This window comes from Heptranchias perlo, chromosome 38 (assembly GCF_035084215.1).
Source record: "Heptranchias perlo isolate sHepPer1 chromosome 38, sHepPer1.hap1, whole genome shotgun sequence".
Classification (NCBI taxonomy): domain Eukaryota; kingdom Metazoa; phylum Chordata; class Chondrichthyes; order Hexanchiformes; family Hexanchidae; genus Heptranchias; species Heptranchias perlo.
The window spans coordinates 5,135,620-5,157,109 of NC_090362.1; the positions used below are offsets into that span (position 1 = coordinate 5,135,620).

General features: G+C 39.4%; 1 protein-coding gene across 1 annotated transcript in view; it reads right to left on the reverse strand.

The window, feature by feature from the left end:
• tbc1d2b (TBC1 domain family, member 2B) overlaps positions 1-21,490 on the reverse strand; it is a 142,201-nt gene that overhangs the window by 27,004 nt on the left and 93,707 nt on the right. Inside the window, exons 6-9 of the mRNA XM_067973325.1 lie at positions 12,778-13,170; positions 8,951-9,061; positions 4,311-4,504; positions 66-560 (exon numbers count right to left, since the gene is read on the reverse strand). Of these exons, the coding sequence (XP_067829426.1) occupies positions 66-560; positions 4,311-4,504; positions 8,951-9,061; positions 12,778-13,170 (1,193 nt within the window). The remainder of the gene's footprint in view (positions 1-65; positions 561-4,310; positions 4,505-8,950; positions 9,062-12,777; positions 13,171-21,490) is intronic.

Here is a 21,490-nt window from a genome sequence, read left to right on the forward strand (position 1 = left end):
AATGTAATAGAGTAGGACTAGCTAACTGATAACTTGAGACCATCCAAATATGAGTAAGTTCACACCTGTTTAAGCCTTGGCAGTATCCTACATCAGGGTTCCTCCAGGAAAACGCCAACAGAATGTTTCGAAGTTTTTGTATTCCTTCAGAGGTCGGTGAGGCATAGTGCTTATTGTTTGGCAAAGTGCGCATAAGATCCAGCTCGATTTGTTTCGAAGCAGGGTTCTGTTTCTCTAACGCCTTCTCCAGCAATGAGTTAAAATACCCTGAACCGCATTTATCCCTGTATTTTCGGACATGGAGGTGGACACACCACTTCCAGACTTTCGATCTATGTTCATGTGGAACACCCCAGCGGATGAGGCTCTTCAGTTCTGGTGAGCGCACCATTTCTCGATTCATGGTGCCAGCAAAGTAATTCGCCCACTTAACTCCCGTGGAAATCTCCTGGCTATCGATGAGCGACAGAGATTTTAAATCTAGAGCCCGGACTTTGGCAACCAACTTTTCCTCCTCATCATCTTCAGGGACGGTCTTGAAGCCATATACGTCATACTCACTGGAAGCAAAAAGCCCAAAAGTTACATGGTAAAAAATTGTCTCCTTTTTAAACTACTGAGATTAAAAAATAACATTTATCAAAAGGATCTTGTGTGCCGAAGGTGCGACTATCATTCAAGCTCTTTAATGACTCTCCTGTTCATATTCCTTCCAATTTTAAGCTTTCTCTACATGCCATTTCTGCAATAACTGAGAATGGGGGACATTTTTGTTAATAAATAGAAGTGCAGCTCTCCTTTTTCTGTCAAAATTTATCTCAGAGCCATCGAAAATAATTCTAGGTTTCTGGTCCTGATCTCAAAGATACAAGTCCATGTGTGATAATCATACACTTTTACTGTCCACTTTACCTGTGGTGTCCATGGTTTGGAACTTGGTGCAAGTTGTTTTTAAAATTTGTTCATGGGATGTGGGAGTCGCTGGCGAGGCCAGCATTTATTGCCCATCCTTAACTGCCCTTGAGAAGGTGGTGGTGGTGAGCTGCCGCCTTGAACCGCTGCAGTCTGTGTGGTAAAGGTTCTCCCACAATGCTGTTAGGTAGGGAGTTCCAGGATTTTGACCCAGCGACGATGAAGGAACAGTGATATATTTCCAAGTCAGGATGGTGTGCGACTTAGAGGGGAACGTGCAGGTGGTGCTGTTCCCATGTGCCTGCTGTCCTTGTCCTTCTAGGTGGTAGAGGTTGCGGGTTTGCGAGTTGCTGCAAATGCTGCAGCCACGGTACACCGGTGGTGAAGGGAGTAAACGTTTAGGGTGGTGGATAGGGTGCCAATCAAGTGGGCTGCTTTGTTGGAAGTTAGCCTGAGTTAAACCTAACTCAATATTCAAACAAATGCTAGTTCATTCATCATTCCATTTTTTACAGCTCCAAAAAGATTCTTGGCAGATGTAGTCAACATATTTGGCCAGGACATATTTCGAAGTGAACATCTGCTCATTAGCAGGATCTGCAATATCCCCTGCCATTGGGTCTTTGATCATGAACGATTGACAACTCTCTGCACAATTAACACTTTTACTTGTTTTGCTTCATTGCAGTTACAAACCCAAATTATATTGAGGATTTTCTTTCTCAGCTTACAAGTATTACATTACTTTGCCATGCTTGTAAACTTGACATAATAGCTGTGTGTGTTAATTAGATCTGTAATGCACTGTGAAGTCTACTTGCTAGTATCTAATGATAGATATTAAGTACTTTGAAAACCACACTAGTCAACTGTTTGTCGGGACTATAGTGCACCGTCTGCTGCAGCAATATGGAAGGAAAATGCCTGTAGTTCCAGATTTATGAGGTTGATCATTAGTGGCCACTAAATTATCACTGGAAGGGACAGAGGGGGAAGTTAGAAGAAATGTAGTCAGAATCCTCTGTGAAAAGGCAAGTGGCCAGCACTATGGAATTTAATTCTCTTTTAAATAATAAATATTTTAAAAGGAAGAATATAAAAGGAATCTGGTTTGCAGTAGATCCATTTCTATAGCAAATAAATGGCTTGGCTGAGGTGGAAGGGAAATTGACACACAGGACTGTTGATCAAACAATGGTATATTTTAAAGATGGAGATTGCAATGTTGCAGAATAAATACATACCATTAAAAAATAAACCATTTCAAGTTACAGCCATGGATAAATGAAGCAGTTATCTATAAATAAAAATTGAAGGAGGGAATTATGGGATCTGTAGGTATGATAAAAATAGAGAATACAAGAAAATAAGAAAACATGTTGAGAGGGAGCAGGAAAGCAAGAACGGAGCACGAGAAGAGAATCTAAAAAATACTGAAGAAATATTCTACACGTGTATCAATGAAAAAGAGAATTGTTACAGATGAGGCAGGACCTCCAGAGAGGAGAGGATAGTGAGGTAGTGGAGCATAAGTATAAATTGGTGGGGATACTTAACAGGTACTTTGCTTCAGTATTTGCAAAAGAAGATATTTGGGAGGAGATAAATCCTAAATTGGTTAAAAGATGAGAGATATTATAATTAATAAAAAGAAAGTTAGTTAAACCAAAGGAGGACAAAATGCCGGGACCTGATGGGATACATCCAAGGATCCCAAGGGAAATGGCGGAAGAATTAATGGAGGCCGGAGAAATTATGACGAGTGTGGATGTGCTCAAGAGGACTGGAGAGTGGTCAGTGTAGTACCAATTTTCAAAAACAGAGACAGAGCTAATCCAGGTAATTACAGGCCAGTTAGTTTAACATCAATGGTAGGGAAAAATTTGGAATCTTTAGTCAAAGATGAAATTACTAAATATCTAGATGAAGAAAAACTAATTAGAAGCAGCCAACGTGGATTTCAGAAAGGAAGATCATGCTTGACAAACCTGATAAAAGTTCTTTGAGGACGTGAGAGATATGGTGGATGGGTGAAATGCAGTGGATGTGGTTCTGGGACAATTGCAGTGGAGGTGGTGCATTTGGACTCTCAAAGCCTTTGACAAGGTACCACACAGGAGACTATTGGAGAAAATTAAAATGGATGGAATCAGGGAAACGGAAGCAAATTGGATTAAAAACTGGTTAGCTGGGAGGAAATAAGAGAATAGGCGTGAAGGGCAGATACTGATAGTGGTTTGCAAGTGGGTATTGGTGTGCCACAGGGTTCTGTTCCGGAACTACTACTTTTCACTGTGATTTAGATACAGGGCTAGAGGGAGAGGTGTGTCCAAATTAGCAGACGATACTAAAATAGGAGGTATAGTAAATTATGAAGATCAAAGGACATATTATAAGATGATGAAATGGGCCACAAGTGGCAGATGGAATTCAATATCAGTTAACGTGAAGTGCTACATTTTGGTAAAGAAAAAGTACTAATTATACATTGAATGGGAGAAAACTGGGTGATGTGAAACATCAGAAGGATTTTGGGGGGGGGGGGCGGGGGGGGGGTTCAGATTCAGAAAACATTAAAAGCAGCACCTCAAGTGGACAAGGCCATAAAGAAACTGGAGTACTGGGTTTCATGACAAGGCACAGAATATAAAAGTCGAGATGTAATGTTGAATCTATGCAAGACCTTAGTATGACCACAGTTGGAGTACTATGTGCCATTTTGGTCTCCATATTATTGGAAGGATGTTGAGGTAACAGAGAGGGTACAACCCAGATACACTGAGACACTGCCTGGTATCAGGTAATAAATACAAAGATAGACTGGGGCTGTTTTCACTAGGACAGAAGAGATTAAGGGGTGATTTGATAAAGGTGTTTAAAATTATGAAGGGATGAAACAAGGTAGATACAAACAGAGTGGTCGAAAACAAGGGGACATAGATGTAAGATTAAAAGAAAGATTTAGGATAGAGAAGAGAAACTTTTTTTTATTAAAAAATAGATGGTTGTGAGGATGTGACGTAGAGTTAGTGACTGAAGCAGGGACCATGTCAACAATTAAAAATAGGTTCGGTAGATGGTGGAAGGAAAGGGGAATAAAGGAATATGGAATTAGGACTAATGCTCACGTGGAGGATAAACACCAACACGAACCGGTTGGGCCGAACAGCTTGTTTCTGTGTTGTATTTCAACGTAGTAAGTGTTAAAACCACCTCCAGGCCTTTGCTGCTCTGGAGCAGGCTATTATTGGAGGTCTGCGAGTGGGGCCAGGAGGTTAAGCTTCCTTCAGTTTCTTTTCCCTCTTTCTGCAGGGAAGCCTTTAACCTCCACAGCACAGCTTCAACAAAAATGTATTTTGAAATAGTCCCAATTCTGAGACTTGTGCTCATGGCATTACCTGACAGGATGAGGCTTGAGAATGGTTTGCTCAGAGTGTTCGGGGCTGTCCACCTTCAGAGCATCTTCCAGGAGTCTGGAAATTACTTCATGTGTAGGACCTCTTTCTCCAGAACAGACGGGATTCTTAACTTCCTGAAGGAGAACAAGATACTTGCTCTCTACCTGGCACAGTCTAGCTTCCAGGCTCGAGTACTATCAAGATACGAAAAAGAACACAGCCGCTTATTAATACCAGAACTTTTAAAGATATTTTTCATCTAGCAAAGATGAGTAATTATAGCTATACTCAGTATATCATGGGACGAGGAGGGCAAATCAGCGCTGGATCACTACATCACTACTGGCAAGAGTTGTACAAAATCTTGTTAGTGTGTTAGGATTTCTCTCTTGTTGAAACAACCACAAACAATGCTTTGATTCTGAACCAATACAGGCTTGAAACCAACCCCAATATACACCTGCCCGAAACCAAAAATTCTATGTCAGAAATCAGATATGGACCCAATTTCATGCTCAATTTGACTTCTGAAACATAGCACTGTATTAGTCCAGTTACATGCGTTCGAGTTTTTTCGTCTTGCCTCACCTCAAACATCTACTAAGATGTCTGTGGTACAGATCCAGGAACTCTCAAGTAGAAAGACAAAGTGTAATTCCCTACCGCAAATTAACATTCAAATTGACACACTACTGCGTCAGGTATGTTGTGTCAGTTCCCAGCCAGGCTTTGAAGTGGCTGCAATGTGCTGAAACAGAATGCTTCATTTGAGGAGGGAAAAAAACACAAATCCAAACCGAGCAGGACCAGAGAACAGCACTCATTAGCTGATTGAGGAGTGGAACCAAATCTTCCAAGTGACATTCATTCTGGTTTAAAAATGTCACCTATTTTGATGATGGTCATGCTTAAAAATAAAGAGAGATATGTATGTGTAAGTGGGTTTACAATCTAGGTCAGTTTTGGCAATTATAAGTGTTAGGAGTAACATTCTCACTGATGATAGGTCAGTGACACACCATTATAGCGTGCCCGTTAATGGTCCATCCCAGGTTGGGTCTGAACTGGGGAATGGGGATCCTACCACACTATTTACAGTTTTATTCCTACATTAATAAAAATGACAATATTCACTGAAATTGGTACAAAGCTTTTCACCTATTTAAGTGACATTTCATAGGGTTTTTGTTTGAAACCAGTATCAAGATTTTAATTTTTTTTTGATATTTCATCATGAAATTAACCCTCACTTTAGCATTTTCAAAATCTACAATGTCATGAGGAATCTGCTTGCAACCACAACAACTATATCCTGCTCAGTGAAAGGATAGGGTAGCATGCGGAGAGATGTGATAATAGGAGTTATTAGCAGTTTTTGGCACCCTGCCCAACAGAATTAATTAGTAAAGTCTCCAAATCCTTCAAAATTGCGATACTTTAAGCTAAAGATCAGTCCTGTATTTCCAAAAAAAACTTTTCAGCCACACTTAACAGATTAACTATAAGACCCCCATGAGTGAAATCTCAATAAAACTGCCTACTGCATGTGAGGGAGAAGAAAGAATCTCAGCTTCACTGCAATGAAACCAGACAATCCCATAGAAAATGCTTAAATTATATTTCTGCTACTTTTTATTCAAAGCACTATTTTACAACTGTAGCCATGAAAGAAACTGGAGAACTTCAAGGGCAATATATTATTTAAAAACTGTGTCTGAAATTGAAGGAGAGAATAGGAATTAAACCAGTTCATTGAGTTCAACAGTGTTTCTTTTAAGCACAGAAGCTGGATTCTCTTAACAGGCACAGGAGGCAGCTGGGTATGGCTAAAACAATTGTTTTATTCAACCATAAAGATGATTCACTCAAGGCCAGGCCAACACTGCCAGTCTGAAGAGAGTCACACCCAAAATAACCATTTCATCTGGAAACCAAAAAATCATATATTGCGTAATAATCTAGATCCATGTGACTAGTATTACATAAAACTGAAGCACACAAACTGTATTACAGCTTCCTGGTTTAATTCCTATTCTGTCCTTCAATTTCAAACACAGTTTTAAAATAATATAATGCCCTTGAAGTTCTTCTGTTCCTTTCATGGCTACAGTTATAAAATAGTGCTTTGAATAAAAAGTAGCAGAAACATAATTTAAGCATTTTCTGAGAGAGATTGCTCACAGCAGCTGTTTCCTAGAATTTTAGGTGGACACTTTACTATCTGTTTACATCCTGGGTTTTTATAGTGAAAGCCAAGAAATATAAAACTTATGAAACTAATTAGCATATTTCCTTTTTTTCTAAATATCTCTGCAACAGTATTTAGTTTAACCAGAAAGTTCCACTCAAATAAAAATAATTAAACTCCCGACTTTGATTCAGAATCTTCCTACAAACTTGAATGATAGTCCATCCAGAATTTCCTGCTCTTGGATTAACCCTTTCTTTTGCTGATTGAAGCAGAGACACACAAGAGTGCATTTTCCCTAACCGTTTATAATAAATTACAAAGGTTAAACATAGAAAAATGGCAGAATTTCACATACACATGCATGGAGGTTCAAAACCCACCAGGAAGCTTGGCCGAGCTGAACAAAGCAAGTCCAGGAAAGGTGCAATGTCTCAGCCTCAGTCCCTGGAAGAGGGTAGGTCTCTGGGGACAAAATTTAGTGAAGGGATTTCCAAAAGGACTGTTATGTTCAAAGGTATTTTTGTGTATTATTTAATTTACTGATAAAACAAGATGGCAGCTGAAAACATTTTCAAAAAAATATTTTGAGCAATTTCACTAGTTTGTTCCCTTACTTGCCAGGTTTATTGGTACTCATGTTCTGATGATTCTTTTACAGCCCTCCTTACTGCTTATTTGTAGGTTTTCTATCTAATATTTCAGGCAGTGTAACAGCAATTTGCTTCCTTTTTTGTAAATGATACTTGAGCTGATCAGGTCCAAGTGCAACATTTCAAGTGTGATGTAGGATGTAAATTTCTCACAATAGGCAAACATACTACACGCAAGATATGTAATTACATAGCTAACAGCAATACCTATCTACATAATGAGTTTCCATCAAAATTAAGACATTATCAGGGCATTGGGGAGGGGAAAGAGAAGTATGGCAAAGATCACTCCGTTCATTAAAATGAATCACATATCAGCTTGGGCTACATATTGGATGCGGTGAAAAGTCAGAAACTTATCAGGTTACAGAGGGAACACTAAAAGATTATTTTTAAAAAAGCATCAATTGTGCAGTGAATTCATCACATGCTAAGGTAAAGGTCTCCAAAATAGCACTGCTCTCAGTTTACTGCTTTGGTACAAACACTGCTGTACGATAATGAAAGTAGAAAGTGTTTGGATCTACACTGCCTCCTCAATAATGGTGTGCATGCTGTTAACAGCAGCCAAGAAGCTGCAATCAATTCATAAACAAAAAGTGCCCGTCTCTAAACCATTCCTCAGAAAATCGTAGTAGTTTGGTCAATTCCTAAAATAAAACGGATTGCAGAAACACTAGCCAAACATTGCTCAAAACCACAAACTAGCCATGTAAAAATCCACTAGAACTTTCTCAAGATTAAAAAAAAGAGAAATGTATACAAGTCAGAGTTTGGTAGCTGTGAAACTCACTTAAATCAGTACCTGCCATTGCTGTAATCTAGATGGTGCTGTCAAGTGCCCTAAGTTCTGGAATTCCCTGGCCAAACTTCTTCACCTCTCCTCCTTCAAAACACTGCTTAAAACCTACCTCTTTGACCAAGCGTTTGGTCTCCTGTCCTAATATCGCCTTCTTTGACTCGGTATCAATTTTTGTCTGATTACGCTCCTGTGAGGCGCCTTGGGACATTTTACTACGTTAAGGGCACTATATAAATGCAAGTAGTTGTTGTTGATTAGAAATGTTGACAGTGAACATTGGGAATTCAGATCACTCCAGCCAGTTGTTGATCTATGTGTAAATGATTCTGCTCTCAGTCTCTCCCCACCCTCAATCACTCACTGCATAATGAACCATGTGGTGTGCTACTAACAGATATAGAAGGTCCCAGGTTCTTGTGATGTGCTTTGTTTGCCAATCTATGCTTGAGCAGTCACAGGAGCACATGACTGGCTTCAGTAATAGAGTCACTAAGTGTAATTCCCAATTACATTAAGTATCACAGAAAATGAGGTTAAACACTTCTAACCTCAAGAAATAAAGTCATTTCATTATTGAAATGACTATGAATCCTGAAGTTTAGTTTAACTTACTCTAGAAAATTTTACTGACCAAGTAGAGAGAATATTTCACACAACTTAGGGGCGAGAGGAGAGGTTGCCTATGAGAGAAGATTCTTTTTCCTACACCATGACTAGGAGTGCACATGAGGTGCTAGAAAAGTCTCCCCAGATACAGGAGCTGTATTCAAGTCTGATCAAGTGTTCATTATTCTGCATAATTTTGTATTGTACATTAAGTGAATGATCGCATCTGCAATGGGATTTACCGTATGCATACAGAATTAAAGTAAGGGTTAGTACTAAACACTAAGGAGAGGATGACTATCCTTAACACTAAGTTCAGACAATAGGAACTTAATCCACGTTGTTCAAATCAGCATCTCAAACAAATATAAATATACTGTAGTTAAATTACCTTTGCTTCCATTGCTTTCTCTCTCATTTCAGAATTCCGTTTGAGCACTGATAGTTCTAAGATCTCTTTGTTAAGGAATTTGTTTTGTGTCTTATAACCCTGAAGGCTATCCTGAGGAGAGAAATGAGAATAATTTATACTTTCAACATTATGACATTCCATTTCAAACAGACTGAAACAGCAGAAAGTAACTGCAAGCTACAATTACTCTATAGTCAAAAAGGTAAATCGTTAAATTGGCCTGGTTGAGTGAGTCTCCCAGCCTGAGGGCCACATGTTCAAGTCCAAAATCGTTCACTTGAATTTGGCTGCTAGTCATCAGCACATTTTTTCCATTCTGAATAAAGTCAGCAGATGAAACGGTATCTACAATTTTGTGCATGTGCTTTTGGGGGGGGGGGGGGGGCGGGGGGGGTGGAGAAAAGAGAAATGTGAACAAATGCATTTTCTGAACACTTACAGCCCTTAGCAATGGGATCTTTGAGTAGTGTAAATATCACATCATTCTGACCACCTAACCAAAGATTGGAGGGACTGACTTCCTGTGTCAGTTGACAGTATGCCTGTAAGTAGAATTTAATAACGTATCTAGGTCTGTTACTGGCTGCACGCTGCTAGGCTCCGGCTTTCTTCAAAACCTAGAGCACCATTGTGTATGTAGGGAAGTCATGATGAAGACGTGACTGCCTATGATCACTGATGCTCTGAGTTTCAAAGAAAGCAGGAATAATCACTATAACCTGGCCAACATGTTGAATCTGACATTATTTAATGCCGGTCATCTCAATGCAAGTCAAGTGGCTCATTCTAAAGTTAATTGCCAAATAGGCCTACTCATAAACAAATGGTAAAACAAATCGAACAATGATTTATCTTTATAAAATACAGAACATTTAACTACATGTGCAAATTTAGGTTAGCAAACTTAATCTGTTTAGGACTCAACCATATTAGTTGAGTCCTTAAATCATTTCCAAAAATGCAGCAAATTTTAGACAAGTTGCCTGTTACTCAGTTTCTTCCAGTTATCAGTTGACAGCATTCAATCGCATCCTGAGAAAATAAACTGCTGAGCAGAAATAGTAGTTCTGTTTTAAAATTATTTGTTGCGCTAAGTAACTGTTCACATGCCATGGGTAAGTTTAACACAAGAAGGACATGAGCATTGTTAAGGCTTTTTCTAGTCAGAAGCAACTGGCCTCTCTATCCAATCCTTTTCGACAATAGGCAGCAATGTAACTCGAGAGACCATGGACACCAAGGAGTTATCACCCTTATCCTTTAAAAAACTATTAAAGTTTGGGATTGGCTGATTTAATACCGATTAAGGGAATTAGGGGTTACGGGGAGCGGGCAGGAAATTGGACATGAATTTAGATTTGAGGTTAGGATCAGATCAGCCATAATCTTATTGAATGGCGGAGCAGGCTCGAGGGGCCGATTGGCCTACTCCTGCTCCTATTTCTTATGTTCTTATGTTCTTAACAGCAAGGTTGAAAGAGACATGTGCCAAAATTAATATTGAACTGGACAGAACAAAGTTTGTTTAAAGAAAAATGCTGATTGACCTGCCCTCTCTGCAGCATGTCAGGGCTGCCCCAAATAGCTCGGGTGTCCTAGCTTGCATTCGCTGCAGCTCCACACTAACCCGTATCTTTATTTATATAATAAAGCAATTCATAAAATTGCTGAAGAGGCTGCATCCTGATGCTGCAAAATGTTACGGGTAATTACAACTGTCTTTAAAGGAATTTTGCTGTGGCAGAATTAAAGCATTCAGCTCTTTTTTAATATTTAATGTCTTACGGAGTGTGCAGCACAATTGAACAATGTACACACAGCCATGACAAACACCCAAACCAAGGAATCCAGGGAGACCCAGGCAAACCAACCTTCAGTAATATGGACGGCAATTTCATTAAAAGAATTTGGAATACTACACCCAAGTTCGGCAAGATACCCATCTTCCTTCAGGAGTCTTCGCTTAGCCAGGAGAAGGGAGCTTAGAGTTGAAGGCAGGAACTAGTCTAGTATAGTTTGCTTTGGAGCGAAGTTCAAATTTTTAAAAATGTTTTATGAAGAACGAGTAGTGACACAAGTTGAAAGCTAGAGTGGTGGGAAGACTGCTTATGTTCACGATGCCCCACACACTAAGCTCCTGATTTTAGCTGTGTCACTTCAGAGAAGAGTCAAAATTTAGCAGCGTCAGTAAACTTTCTTAATTAGCAACACCTGAGCTCAAAGTTGCAGTCACAATACTGCACAGAATTCTCTGAACTGATTTGTTAATGAGCAGGAGGTGTAAGAGACTCATTGTCCCTCATTTTTAGCAGAGAATGGAAGCAGCATGAACAAAAATACACCCATCAGTTTGTCTCCCAATTACTCAATGTACATTACCAACCAGGTACGATCAGATTAACCAATAAAGGGGGGGGGGGCATACAAACAAATCTGTGTTTAAACAAACAATCTGCTTTAGTTCCCCATGTCTTATCCCTGGATTCATAACTAGTAGATAAGGGTAATACGGTGGATGTCATATACATGGACTTTCAAAGAGCCTTCGATAAGGTTGATAGTAGTAGACTCATGACTAAGGTCAGAGCAAGTAGAATCAGGGGACAAGTAGCAGAATGGATAGCAAACTGACTACAAAACAAAAACCAGAGTGTAGGGATTAAAGGTAGTTACTCAGACTGGCGGAAGGTGGAAAGTGGTGTTCCAGACATCAGGGCTGGGACCACTGTTGTTCACCATTTATATAAATGATATGGACTCGGGAATCGGAAGTATATCTTCAAAATGTGCGGATGACACTAAATAGTTAATACTGAGGAAGATTGCAACAAAATACAAGAGGACATTAACAAACTTGTAGAATGGGTGCGTAAATGGCAAATGAATTTCAATATAGATGTGTGAGGTGTTACATTTTAGTAGGAGGAATAAGGAGGCCACGTACTCCTTGGAAAATAACAGTCTAAATGGGGTAGAGGCACAAAAGGATTATAGGGATACAGATTCACAAATCATTAAAAGTAGCAACGCAGGTTAACAAAGCCATAAAAAGTGCAAACAAAGCATTGGGGTTCATTTCTAGAGGAATAGAATTTGAAAGTAGAGAAGTTATGTTAAACTTGTATAGAACCGTGGTTAGATCACACTTCATTCTGTGCTCAATTCTAGTCTCCATTATTACAAAAAGTATGTAGAAGCATTGGAGAAAGTATAAAAATTTTTTTTTTTACAAAGGACGATACCATAACTGAGAGGGTACAGCTTTCAGAAAAGAGAAGACAGAGAGGTTTCCTGATAGAGGTCTTTAAAATTATGAAGCAGTTTGATAGGGTAGACGTAGAGATGATGTTTCCACTTGTGGGGGATTCTAAAACTAGGGGCCATAAATATAAGATGGTCACTAATAAATCCAATAAGGAATTCAGGTGAAATTTCTTTACTCAAAGTGGTGAGAATGTGGAACTCGCTACCAAATGGAGTGGTTGAAGTGAATAGCATAGATGCATTTAAGGGGAAGCCAGATAAACACAGGAGGGAGAAAGGAAAAAAAGGTTATGTTGATTGGATGAGATGAAGTAAGGTGGGAGGAGCCACGTGTGGAGCATAAACACAGGCATAGATCAGTTGGGATGAATGGCCTCTTTCTGTGCTGTAAATTCCTTGTAAACTGTTCCCCCAGACCGTTATATGGGGATGCGGGGGGGAAAGAAGGAAGTAGATTCTGTGCGATCCACTTTCACTGTGGTCACGAGGTAGTGTACGGTTTTGCAATGCTTAAGTACTAAAGTGTGAATGGTATTTGATACCTTTAATGTGTCCAATTCCTGCAGTTCCTTGTACACAGAGGGTGCCAGAGTAGCACCTGATATCACACCTGGAGGCGAGAGATTGTTCTCGCATTCATTGAGCTGCCGTGATAATTTCATAATCACTTCGTCTTTGGCTTGGATGGTTTCTCTGAACATGTTAAGCTGGTCACCCATCCCAGTAATTTTATCTTGAAATACTTTCATTTCCTGTTCCATGTGGTCTTTCTGCTGGTTAATGTGATCTAGCTGGTTGTTCAGGGCCTGTATCTGGTGGTCTTTCTGATGCAAAAGCTGTGTCATTCCTTGATCCAGAGAAGCACAACCAGTGTTCAGAGAGTATTTTTCCTGTTGGGAATACTTCAACGTCTGCTGCAACAGTCTTACTAGCTCCTTTAAAAAAGGAATCAAATGTTATACAGTAAATATCTTTGTGCTTAAACCCCACCCCTTCATTTTTAAACATATATAAACATTTCTCCCAGCCTCTATACTTATGAAGCACTATCAGATCAGCTTATATTGAAACGAGACACTCCATGTTCATATCGAAGTGCCCACTATCATCATTATCCAAAGAGCTCTAACTTCATTAAAAAAAAACCCATCTAAATGAAGATTGGAGGCACTCAGCATTAAGGGTCATATCTGTATGCTGCCAATATCTTATGTACAGTAATTTAAAAAGACATCGGAGCCTACTCGAGTCAGATGCCATGCCATCTTGGTGAGAAATGCAAGTGATGGAGTTTCAGTATAAATGGCACTCTCACGGCATTAAGCACCAAGGTATTTGAATTACTTACAATTTAAATCAAATATACATAATTGGAACCCTCTAATATGGAAAATTAAAACTAAGCACAAATGGCTATATTTGATATTATCTTTTAATAAATTTATATTTTAAAAATTAATATAGTCCTAGATTAATCTAGGACTACATTAATTACTTACAAAAATGTTTTTTGCATCTTGGATCATTAGTTTTAGCCTGCACAAAAAGGATAAACCGTTTGAAATTTTCCACCATTTCAAATTGACTGATGTGATGGGAATCCTACATGAATTCCTGTGCACAGCATAATTGCTGAACAGGGTAACAGTCAGCCCTGGTCTACACACCTCACAGGATAACAGTCAGCCCTGGTCTACACACCCCACAGGGTAACAGTCAGCCCTGGTCTACACACCCCACAGGATAACAGTCAGCCCTGGTCTACACACCTCACAGGGTAACAGTCAGCCCTGGTCTACACAAAACAACACATCTCAGCTGATCAAGGCCTTTCTGGGTAAAATTCTACCATCAAAATTACAAAACACTGAATAGACATTTTAGAAGTACATGACATGTTGGCCTCTCTGAAGGAATGGAATGAAATTAATTATGTCTCACTACTTTCATCTGGCTCTCTCAGTTACAACAATCAGCACGTGATTCAGAGGACCTATGATCTGTAAAAGGATTGTGCATCATATAATAAACTGTCAAATGTAATGTTTTAAATCTTCTTTTGGTGCACTGTAAAGAGCTTGCTGGCAGTAGTGCTGATGGCCCAAAAATTGGCCAGCTTGTTCAGAATAAACGGACCTAAATAACACTGCATGGTGTCATTCTAGTGCCCCTCTGGCCACCACCCAAACCTACTTTGGCAGATTTCCCCGTAATAATGATCAAGTATCCTGATTATAGAGATAACCTATAAAGTGTATTGCCAATCTGTTTCTAAATTCACAGAAAAATTATTTAGGATTCTTTCATTTCTACATCTGAAGTCCAAGATAATGTACATGATACAAACATGGAATACAGAATATTTAATAAGTTTTCTTCAAAAACGTAGCATTTAAAATTTGCTAAATTAGAGCTTATACTAAACAATTAACTGGATTGGATATAGATTTCCATCTGTCTCAGCAAATATCAGAAAACAGGCTCCATCCCATCAGAAATGCTATAGGAATCTTCCTAAAAATGTAATGTTGCAATTTCCCCAGATAATCCTTTTCAACAATAGATGTGGATCATCACATTTACTACTTCAACCTTCATGGTTAGAATTTAGAGAAATTCAAGTTGTGATACATTCAAGTATCCAAAATATGTTGAAAAAGCCAGCAAACCCAATCCACTCAATAATGGAAAGTAATCTAGAGAACTGGAGTGGAGTAAGACAATATATACAGACAGCAGAATGGCAAACATACCTGCCCAAATGCAAAACTATCCTATGTAATTCAACAGAATGTTCAGCACAACAATAACACAATGCAAATCGCTCCAGATAACTGGCTCTGGGACTGGCCATCTATCAGCACTCTACTCTAGGGTCATGTGTGGAAGCATAAAACAAACATGACCATCCTAGGCACTTCAGCAACTAAGGCCAAATTATCCAGTGAAAGTCACCAGTGAGAACATGCTCATCTTTTTAGAAATAAAATTCTGCAGACGTTAACATCTGGATTTAATGTTGGTTTGGAAAACAACTGGCTTTAAATCAAAAAGGAAATAGTGTTGAAATATCTGGGACCCCCTCCAATAAGACCAAAAAGGATTGCTAAATAAAGAGTACGCACAGATCACAAATACATAATGCAGCTTTAAGTGGGATGATCACAAGATGCTGAATTATGGTTGGTATACAGTAAGAAATTAGATTCTTTTGCCCAGCAATGCAGATATGATGAATGGGAGACAACAAAATCTAGGCCTGGAGTTTCCTCCGCATTTGTGCCCAGAAATACACGTAATCTGGGCACAAACCAATTACGTGGCTTAAAAGATTGATGAATTTTGGGCGTAATCAAGTTACAAGTGTAACTACAATACGCCCAAGTCTCCTCGATTTTTTACGACATTCTATCAATTCCTCTGCCTGAATGAATCTTGGCCCACAAAACTGTGCACGTCCCCAACCCTCAAATGAGAGTATCCTCCAATTGTGTTTGTTCGGAGGGTCTCTTCACATTGCGACCAAATGTTCAGGTGCAGCAGGAAAGGAAATCATTCTTAAGATTTATTGCAATCTTTTGAGTATTTTTTAAAAAATTATCCTCATTGAGGCCTGCTCTGTATTTTCCGTTTCTTTTAATGCACTTTTATGGCATTAATATAAGTCACATTAAAATTGAAAAGCTTCCCCGATTGCAGGTTCTTAAACATGCCGTGCCTGATGTGTATGAATGATGGTTAAATGAGTTGAAATTTAAAGTTTTCATACTTAAAGAAATACATGGTGTGGGTTCGGCGCTTTCTTTGGGTCTCGATTGTTTACGCTGATTTACGGCCATTTTAAGTTCGGGCATATTCTAATGAGATTGGGAGGATACTTGGGTGTAACTTGACATCAGCAAAATGGACGTGACATTGGGTACATTTTCGGGTCTAACTGCCAGGTTGTGCCCATGGAGGAAACTTCAGGCCCTAGTGTTTTGCCACAGTTTGTAATTATGAAGCAGTGTGCTCCTGAGGAGAGTATATGGTCAAGATCTCCCCACAATGGTCTTGTTACTTTCTAATTCCCCTCCACTAGGGACATGTGCTGGTAGAATGACAACAGAACCATAGAAGCTTAGACCACAGAAGGAGGCCGTTTGAGACATAATGTTTGTGCCAACTTTTTGTTAAGAGTAATCCAAAACTAATCCACAGCCCTGCTCTCTGAAACCCCCAATAACACAATGAAAATCACTACCACTGAGATTCTTTTTCCAGATCTATATTTGGGCAATTGGCATAAGTAGTTTAACAGATCATGGTAATTTGAGCCAACCAAAACTGAGGCGCATTCTGTTTTTGTGCTATGGACAGGTATAAAATACCAGCCTACATATTTAATTCTTGACAATTGCATTTCATGTGTCACTAAATATGAGAGTTTGAGTTGCTCAATTTTCCTTAACTTGTTTTGTTTCCCCATCTGCAATGTTATAATAAATCTTTTAAAGTTTCATTGTGAACAAGACATTCCTGGAAGCAATCCATTTCCACTTGGTAAACAAGTGGGAATCTTCCGAACATTGCTATTCATTGTTTAAAGAAAAGTCAGGATTCAGGTCACTGATATTAACCCTTCCTGGAAAAATGTGCAACTTTTGAAATGGCTTCCACCCATGGTCGAACGTACCAAATTTCCCCCCCAAAGAATGCAATTCCAAGGAGTTTGCAGAAGTAATAAGGTAGCACTAATGGGGGACAGCAACTGTACACAGGTTGACTGGGATAAAAATAATGGTGGCAAGCAAAATGGGGAGGCCTTCACAGAACGCAATCAGGACTGTTTTTCCAAGTCAAAATGTTACAAGCACAACAAGGAAGGATGCAGTACCATAGCTGGTTCTGGGACATGAACTGGGGCAAGTCACTTGAAGGTAGGAGAACATTCAGGGCTCATTGACCATTACATGTAGGTTTAGAGTCAGAATTTTAAAAATGCTAAAAGCAAAGATGTTGGACCCAAGTTAATTGGATGGAAAAATAGATAAAACAGCAGAACAGTGGGAAATATTGTACTTGATTTTTTAAAACCAATTCTTAATTTGTTTCCTGGCTTTATCTTTTTGTCCATTGCCCCTGCCCCTTAGTTATCCTTTCTTCTTTTTAAAAATCTAATTTTATAGAAAGGTCTTCATTTGTTTCTGCACAGAACAGACATGGAGGGAACAAGATTAACTGAAATCCAAAAACTGACCACCACAGCCTCAGGTAAAGTGCTGACAATCCCCCCAGTCTCTGCTCAAAATAAAATACAAACCTCCCAAATAAGTTGACCACCTGTACATGTGTACTGAATATCCAGGTACAATAAAACTAGGTGACTACCTGCAGCATTACTCATGAGCAAAAAGTGGGGATAAAGCCTCCCTTATTGTAACACACTCTTTGCATCTCACCACACTGCAGTTCTATTGAGTATCCCTCTCACATACTGACTAGTCTTTTCTGATCAACACTTTTCCCTCATTCATTCTCGCCCCCATTTTCCACAAGGTATTCTCTTTGAAATAAAGCTACATCTGAGTTTGCTGTGATCCAGTTAGAGTTGCTCTGACAATGGCTGTGCGCATCACTACAAAGATTTTTGCAGCAAATGTGCACACATATTCCGGTCTCATTCCTGGAAATTTTCCTTACCAGTAACGCTGTGGAGTTTGCTACCAATTGGGCCAATGGAAAGCTTGTATTTCTTTTTCTTTATAAAAGGAACATCCTAAGGTATCAGCTAAAGTTCTGCCATTGCGCTAGTCACCAAGTGAGATCAGACTGTCTAAATCATCTCCCCCATCCTCATCACGTCAGGTCTGATGGTTCTCTGGAAAAGAACTTCTACTTTTTTTTTCTCCTTGCGGTTGCCATTTGCTGTTCAAATATTAAAATATTCTGAAATGACCACAACCACAAATCACAACCTCTCTCTTCCTCTCAGCTGGTTACTTTATCTAGGACACAGACATATGAAGCTGCTGTGTTGCACAACAGGAAGAGGGTCATTAGGCAGTGAGAGGAGCAACTCCTGGCAAACTACACCCAACAATACAGCCTTTAGAGCTCCAGAAATTGATTGGACACAGGAATCTTTCCAGTCTGTGGCTCAATTAGTTTTATATGTTTTTTTTTCCCCACAAAGTAACATTGGAACATAGGAACACAATAATTTCTAAATGAAGACAGACCAAGGTCCATCTAGTTCGCCTACTACCATCCTGGTAATCGCATGATACAATGACAGTGAAGTTGTTGACTAATCATAGCAATTAATCTCATCATTTAGTCTACAACAGACTCAGGCAAGAGGAAACCTCCAGTGGGGGAGAGCTTTGGGAACTATAGGTCCAAAGTCACTTGTTCCTCCCAAGCATGTTACACTTACCATGGGTCATATCTCAAATTACTCATATACTGTATCCCAAAATATTATTTTCTGAAAGAAATTTTTATAATTCGCATTTGATTGAATCAACACTATCTGCTTCCACCGTCTCCCAGGGGGGCCTATTCCATAGATTGACCACTGAAATAATGTTTCCACAGATTATGCATTTACCCTCCTTCAAGCGCAGGCCATGTCCTCTGGTTCCACTGTTCTGGACAAGGTGAAATGGCTTATCATGGTCGATATTATCTAGTCCCTTCAGAATTCTAAAAACAGCAATCATATTGCCTCTCAACCTTCTCTTTTCCAGTGAGAACATGCCCTATTTACATAATCGCTGCTCATAATCCAAGCCCTCCATCCCCTCAATCATTCTGATTGCTCTCTTCAGTATCCTTTTAATAGCTGCAACATCCTTTTTTGTTCTGCGGTGATCACAACTCTACACGGTATTCTAAGTGTGGTTGCACCAATGATTTATAAAGTGACAGGATTACTTCACTAATTCGGCTCAATATTGACCATTAAATACATCCCAATGTCTGATTTGTTTTACTCACTGCCAAAGAACATTGTTGCAATAGCTTCAATCTATTGTTCATCAGTCCCCCCCAGATCTCTCTCATTTTCCATGCACATTTTTTTTTCCCATTTAAGGTCGATTTTCTGAATTTTTTTGCCCCCATGTGAAGCACTTTGCATTTCTCATCATTGACTATTATCTGCCACCTGTCTATCCAACTCCTAAGTATATTCAAATCTTCCTACAGCTTATTCTGTTGAGCTTTGCAGTCCACCACCCTGATTAGCTTTGTATCATCTGCAAATATAGCCATTGTGCATGTGGCTCCCAGCTCCAGATCATTTATAATGATATTAAACAAAAGAGGTCCCAAAACAGACCCCTGTGGGACCTCACTGGTAACATTCTCCCAGGTTAATGATAATCTTTGGACCACCATCCTCTGGGTTCCATCGGTCAACCAATTACATATCCTTTTCTTTCATTGCTGGAAACGTCCATCGGGAAAATGAGTGAAACCAGTCTGACTCTTGCTCTGCCTGTTGTTTCTGCAATTTAGTAACAGTTAAGATGTAGATGGACATAATTTTCCACAAGGAAAAAATAGAAAACATTTGGTGGAAAACAACGCCCTTTTCCGATTGGGAACGGCTGAAGTGTTGAGTGTTGGGTTTGCACAGTACAGGCAGTTTACAGAAAGACCAGCAGCACATTACAAAGTGAAACGTGGGACAACAGCTCAGTCAACTCTCTTGCCTGAGAATCAACATAAGAGCAGCTTGAAGTTAGTCAATCGCAGCTGATGTCACAGTAAGGGAACAAGAGAAAAGTAAGCCAGGATTCCTGCTCCTGACCGCTGTCTAGTGACGCCTGTCTCGAAAATGATGTACAGATTAGGACAGGATCAGGCGCTGCTCCGTGTTGAATAGCCTGTGATGCTCACTATCCAGCTTTCTTGGCGGTTGGAGCCTGTGGAACAGTACACCAGCATGATCATTAAAGGAGGTGGGTGGGGGGGGGGCAGGAAAGAGAAGAGAGCATGACACAGGATTTCTGACATGCAAATGCTTTTGCAATTAAGAAGCAATGCCTCAATGTTCAGACAAAGATTCCAATTCCTCATTGAGGCTGGAATAAACAAGCCATCAGTAGTTTTCAAAAATGCAAGCCATGATAACCAGCCTGCACTGAGTTTGTGATGTCCTTCAAATTAAGGGAAATTAAAGATAGAGTACTGAAATAAAACTAAAAGGAATTTCAGAAGTATTCAGAAGGACTAAGAGGGAAAAAATTTGCATTAATATAGCACCTTTCAGATTCTCAGGGTTTTTGAAGTGTAGTTCAAAGTGTTGTCACATGGACAAACGTAGCAGTCAATTTGCACACAACAAGCTCCCACAAACAACAAATGAGATAAATGACCAGTATATGTTATGGTGGTATTGGCTGAGGGAGAAATTGGTTGAGGGAGAAATGTTGACCAAGACATTGAAAAAGAGCAGCAAGTTCTTCCAAACACTGTCATGGAATCTTTTACATCCTCCTGAACAAGCAGATGGGGCCCGAGATTAAAATCTCATCTGAAAGATGGCATCTTTGACAATGCAGCACTCGCTCAGTACAGCACTAGATATCTGCTCAAGTCCCTTAAAACCTACCTCTTTGACCAAGCTTTTGGTCACCTGTCCTAATATCTCACGTGGCTTAGTTTCAAATTTTGCTCAATAATGATCCTGTGAAGTGCCTTGGCATGTTTCACTACGTTAAAGGCGCTACACAAATGCAAGTTGTTGTTTTTAAATCAGACAAAAATGTATACCGAGGCAAAGATGGAGACATTAGTACGGTGAGCAAAAGCTTGGTCGAGGAGGTAGGTTTTAAGCAGCGTCTTAAAGGAACGAGAAGTGGAGAGGCGAAGGAGGAATATTAAGATTAACTTAGTAGAATCTATTTTCTAACTACTTCACCAATAAAACACTGGGTCATCTCCCAGTCACTGTGACATGCCAGCAACCACTGTTGTGGCAGTGCATGCTGGTTATGCAGCTCTTATGCAAATGAGACAGCGAACTTTAAACAAAAAGTATGAACTGAAACATCAGATAATTGAGTTTGAAGCATTTACTCAAAAAAATTAGTCTGGAAACTTGGAGATCATACGATTTTAATTATCAGTTAGTGTAAATCTAATACTACATTATTAAGCAATAAAAAGAATCCCTTGTGTAGAAATGAACCATGTGGAAGGAAGAGTTCTGCCCGACCCTTTCCTACATAATGTATTACGTTGAGGTTTTGGCCGGTAGAAAAA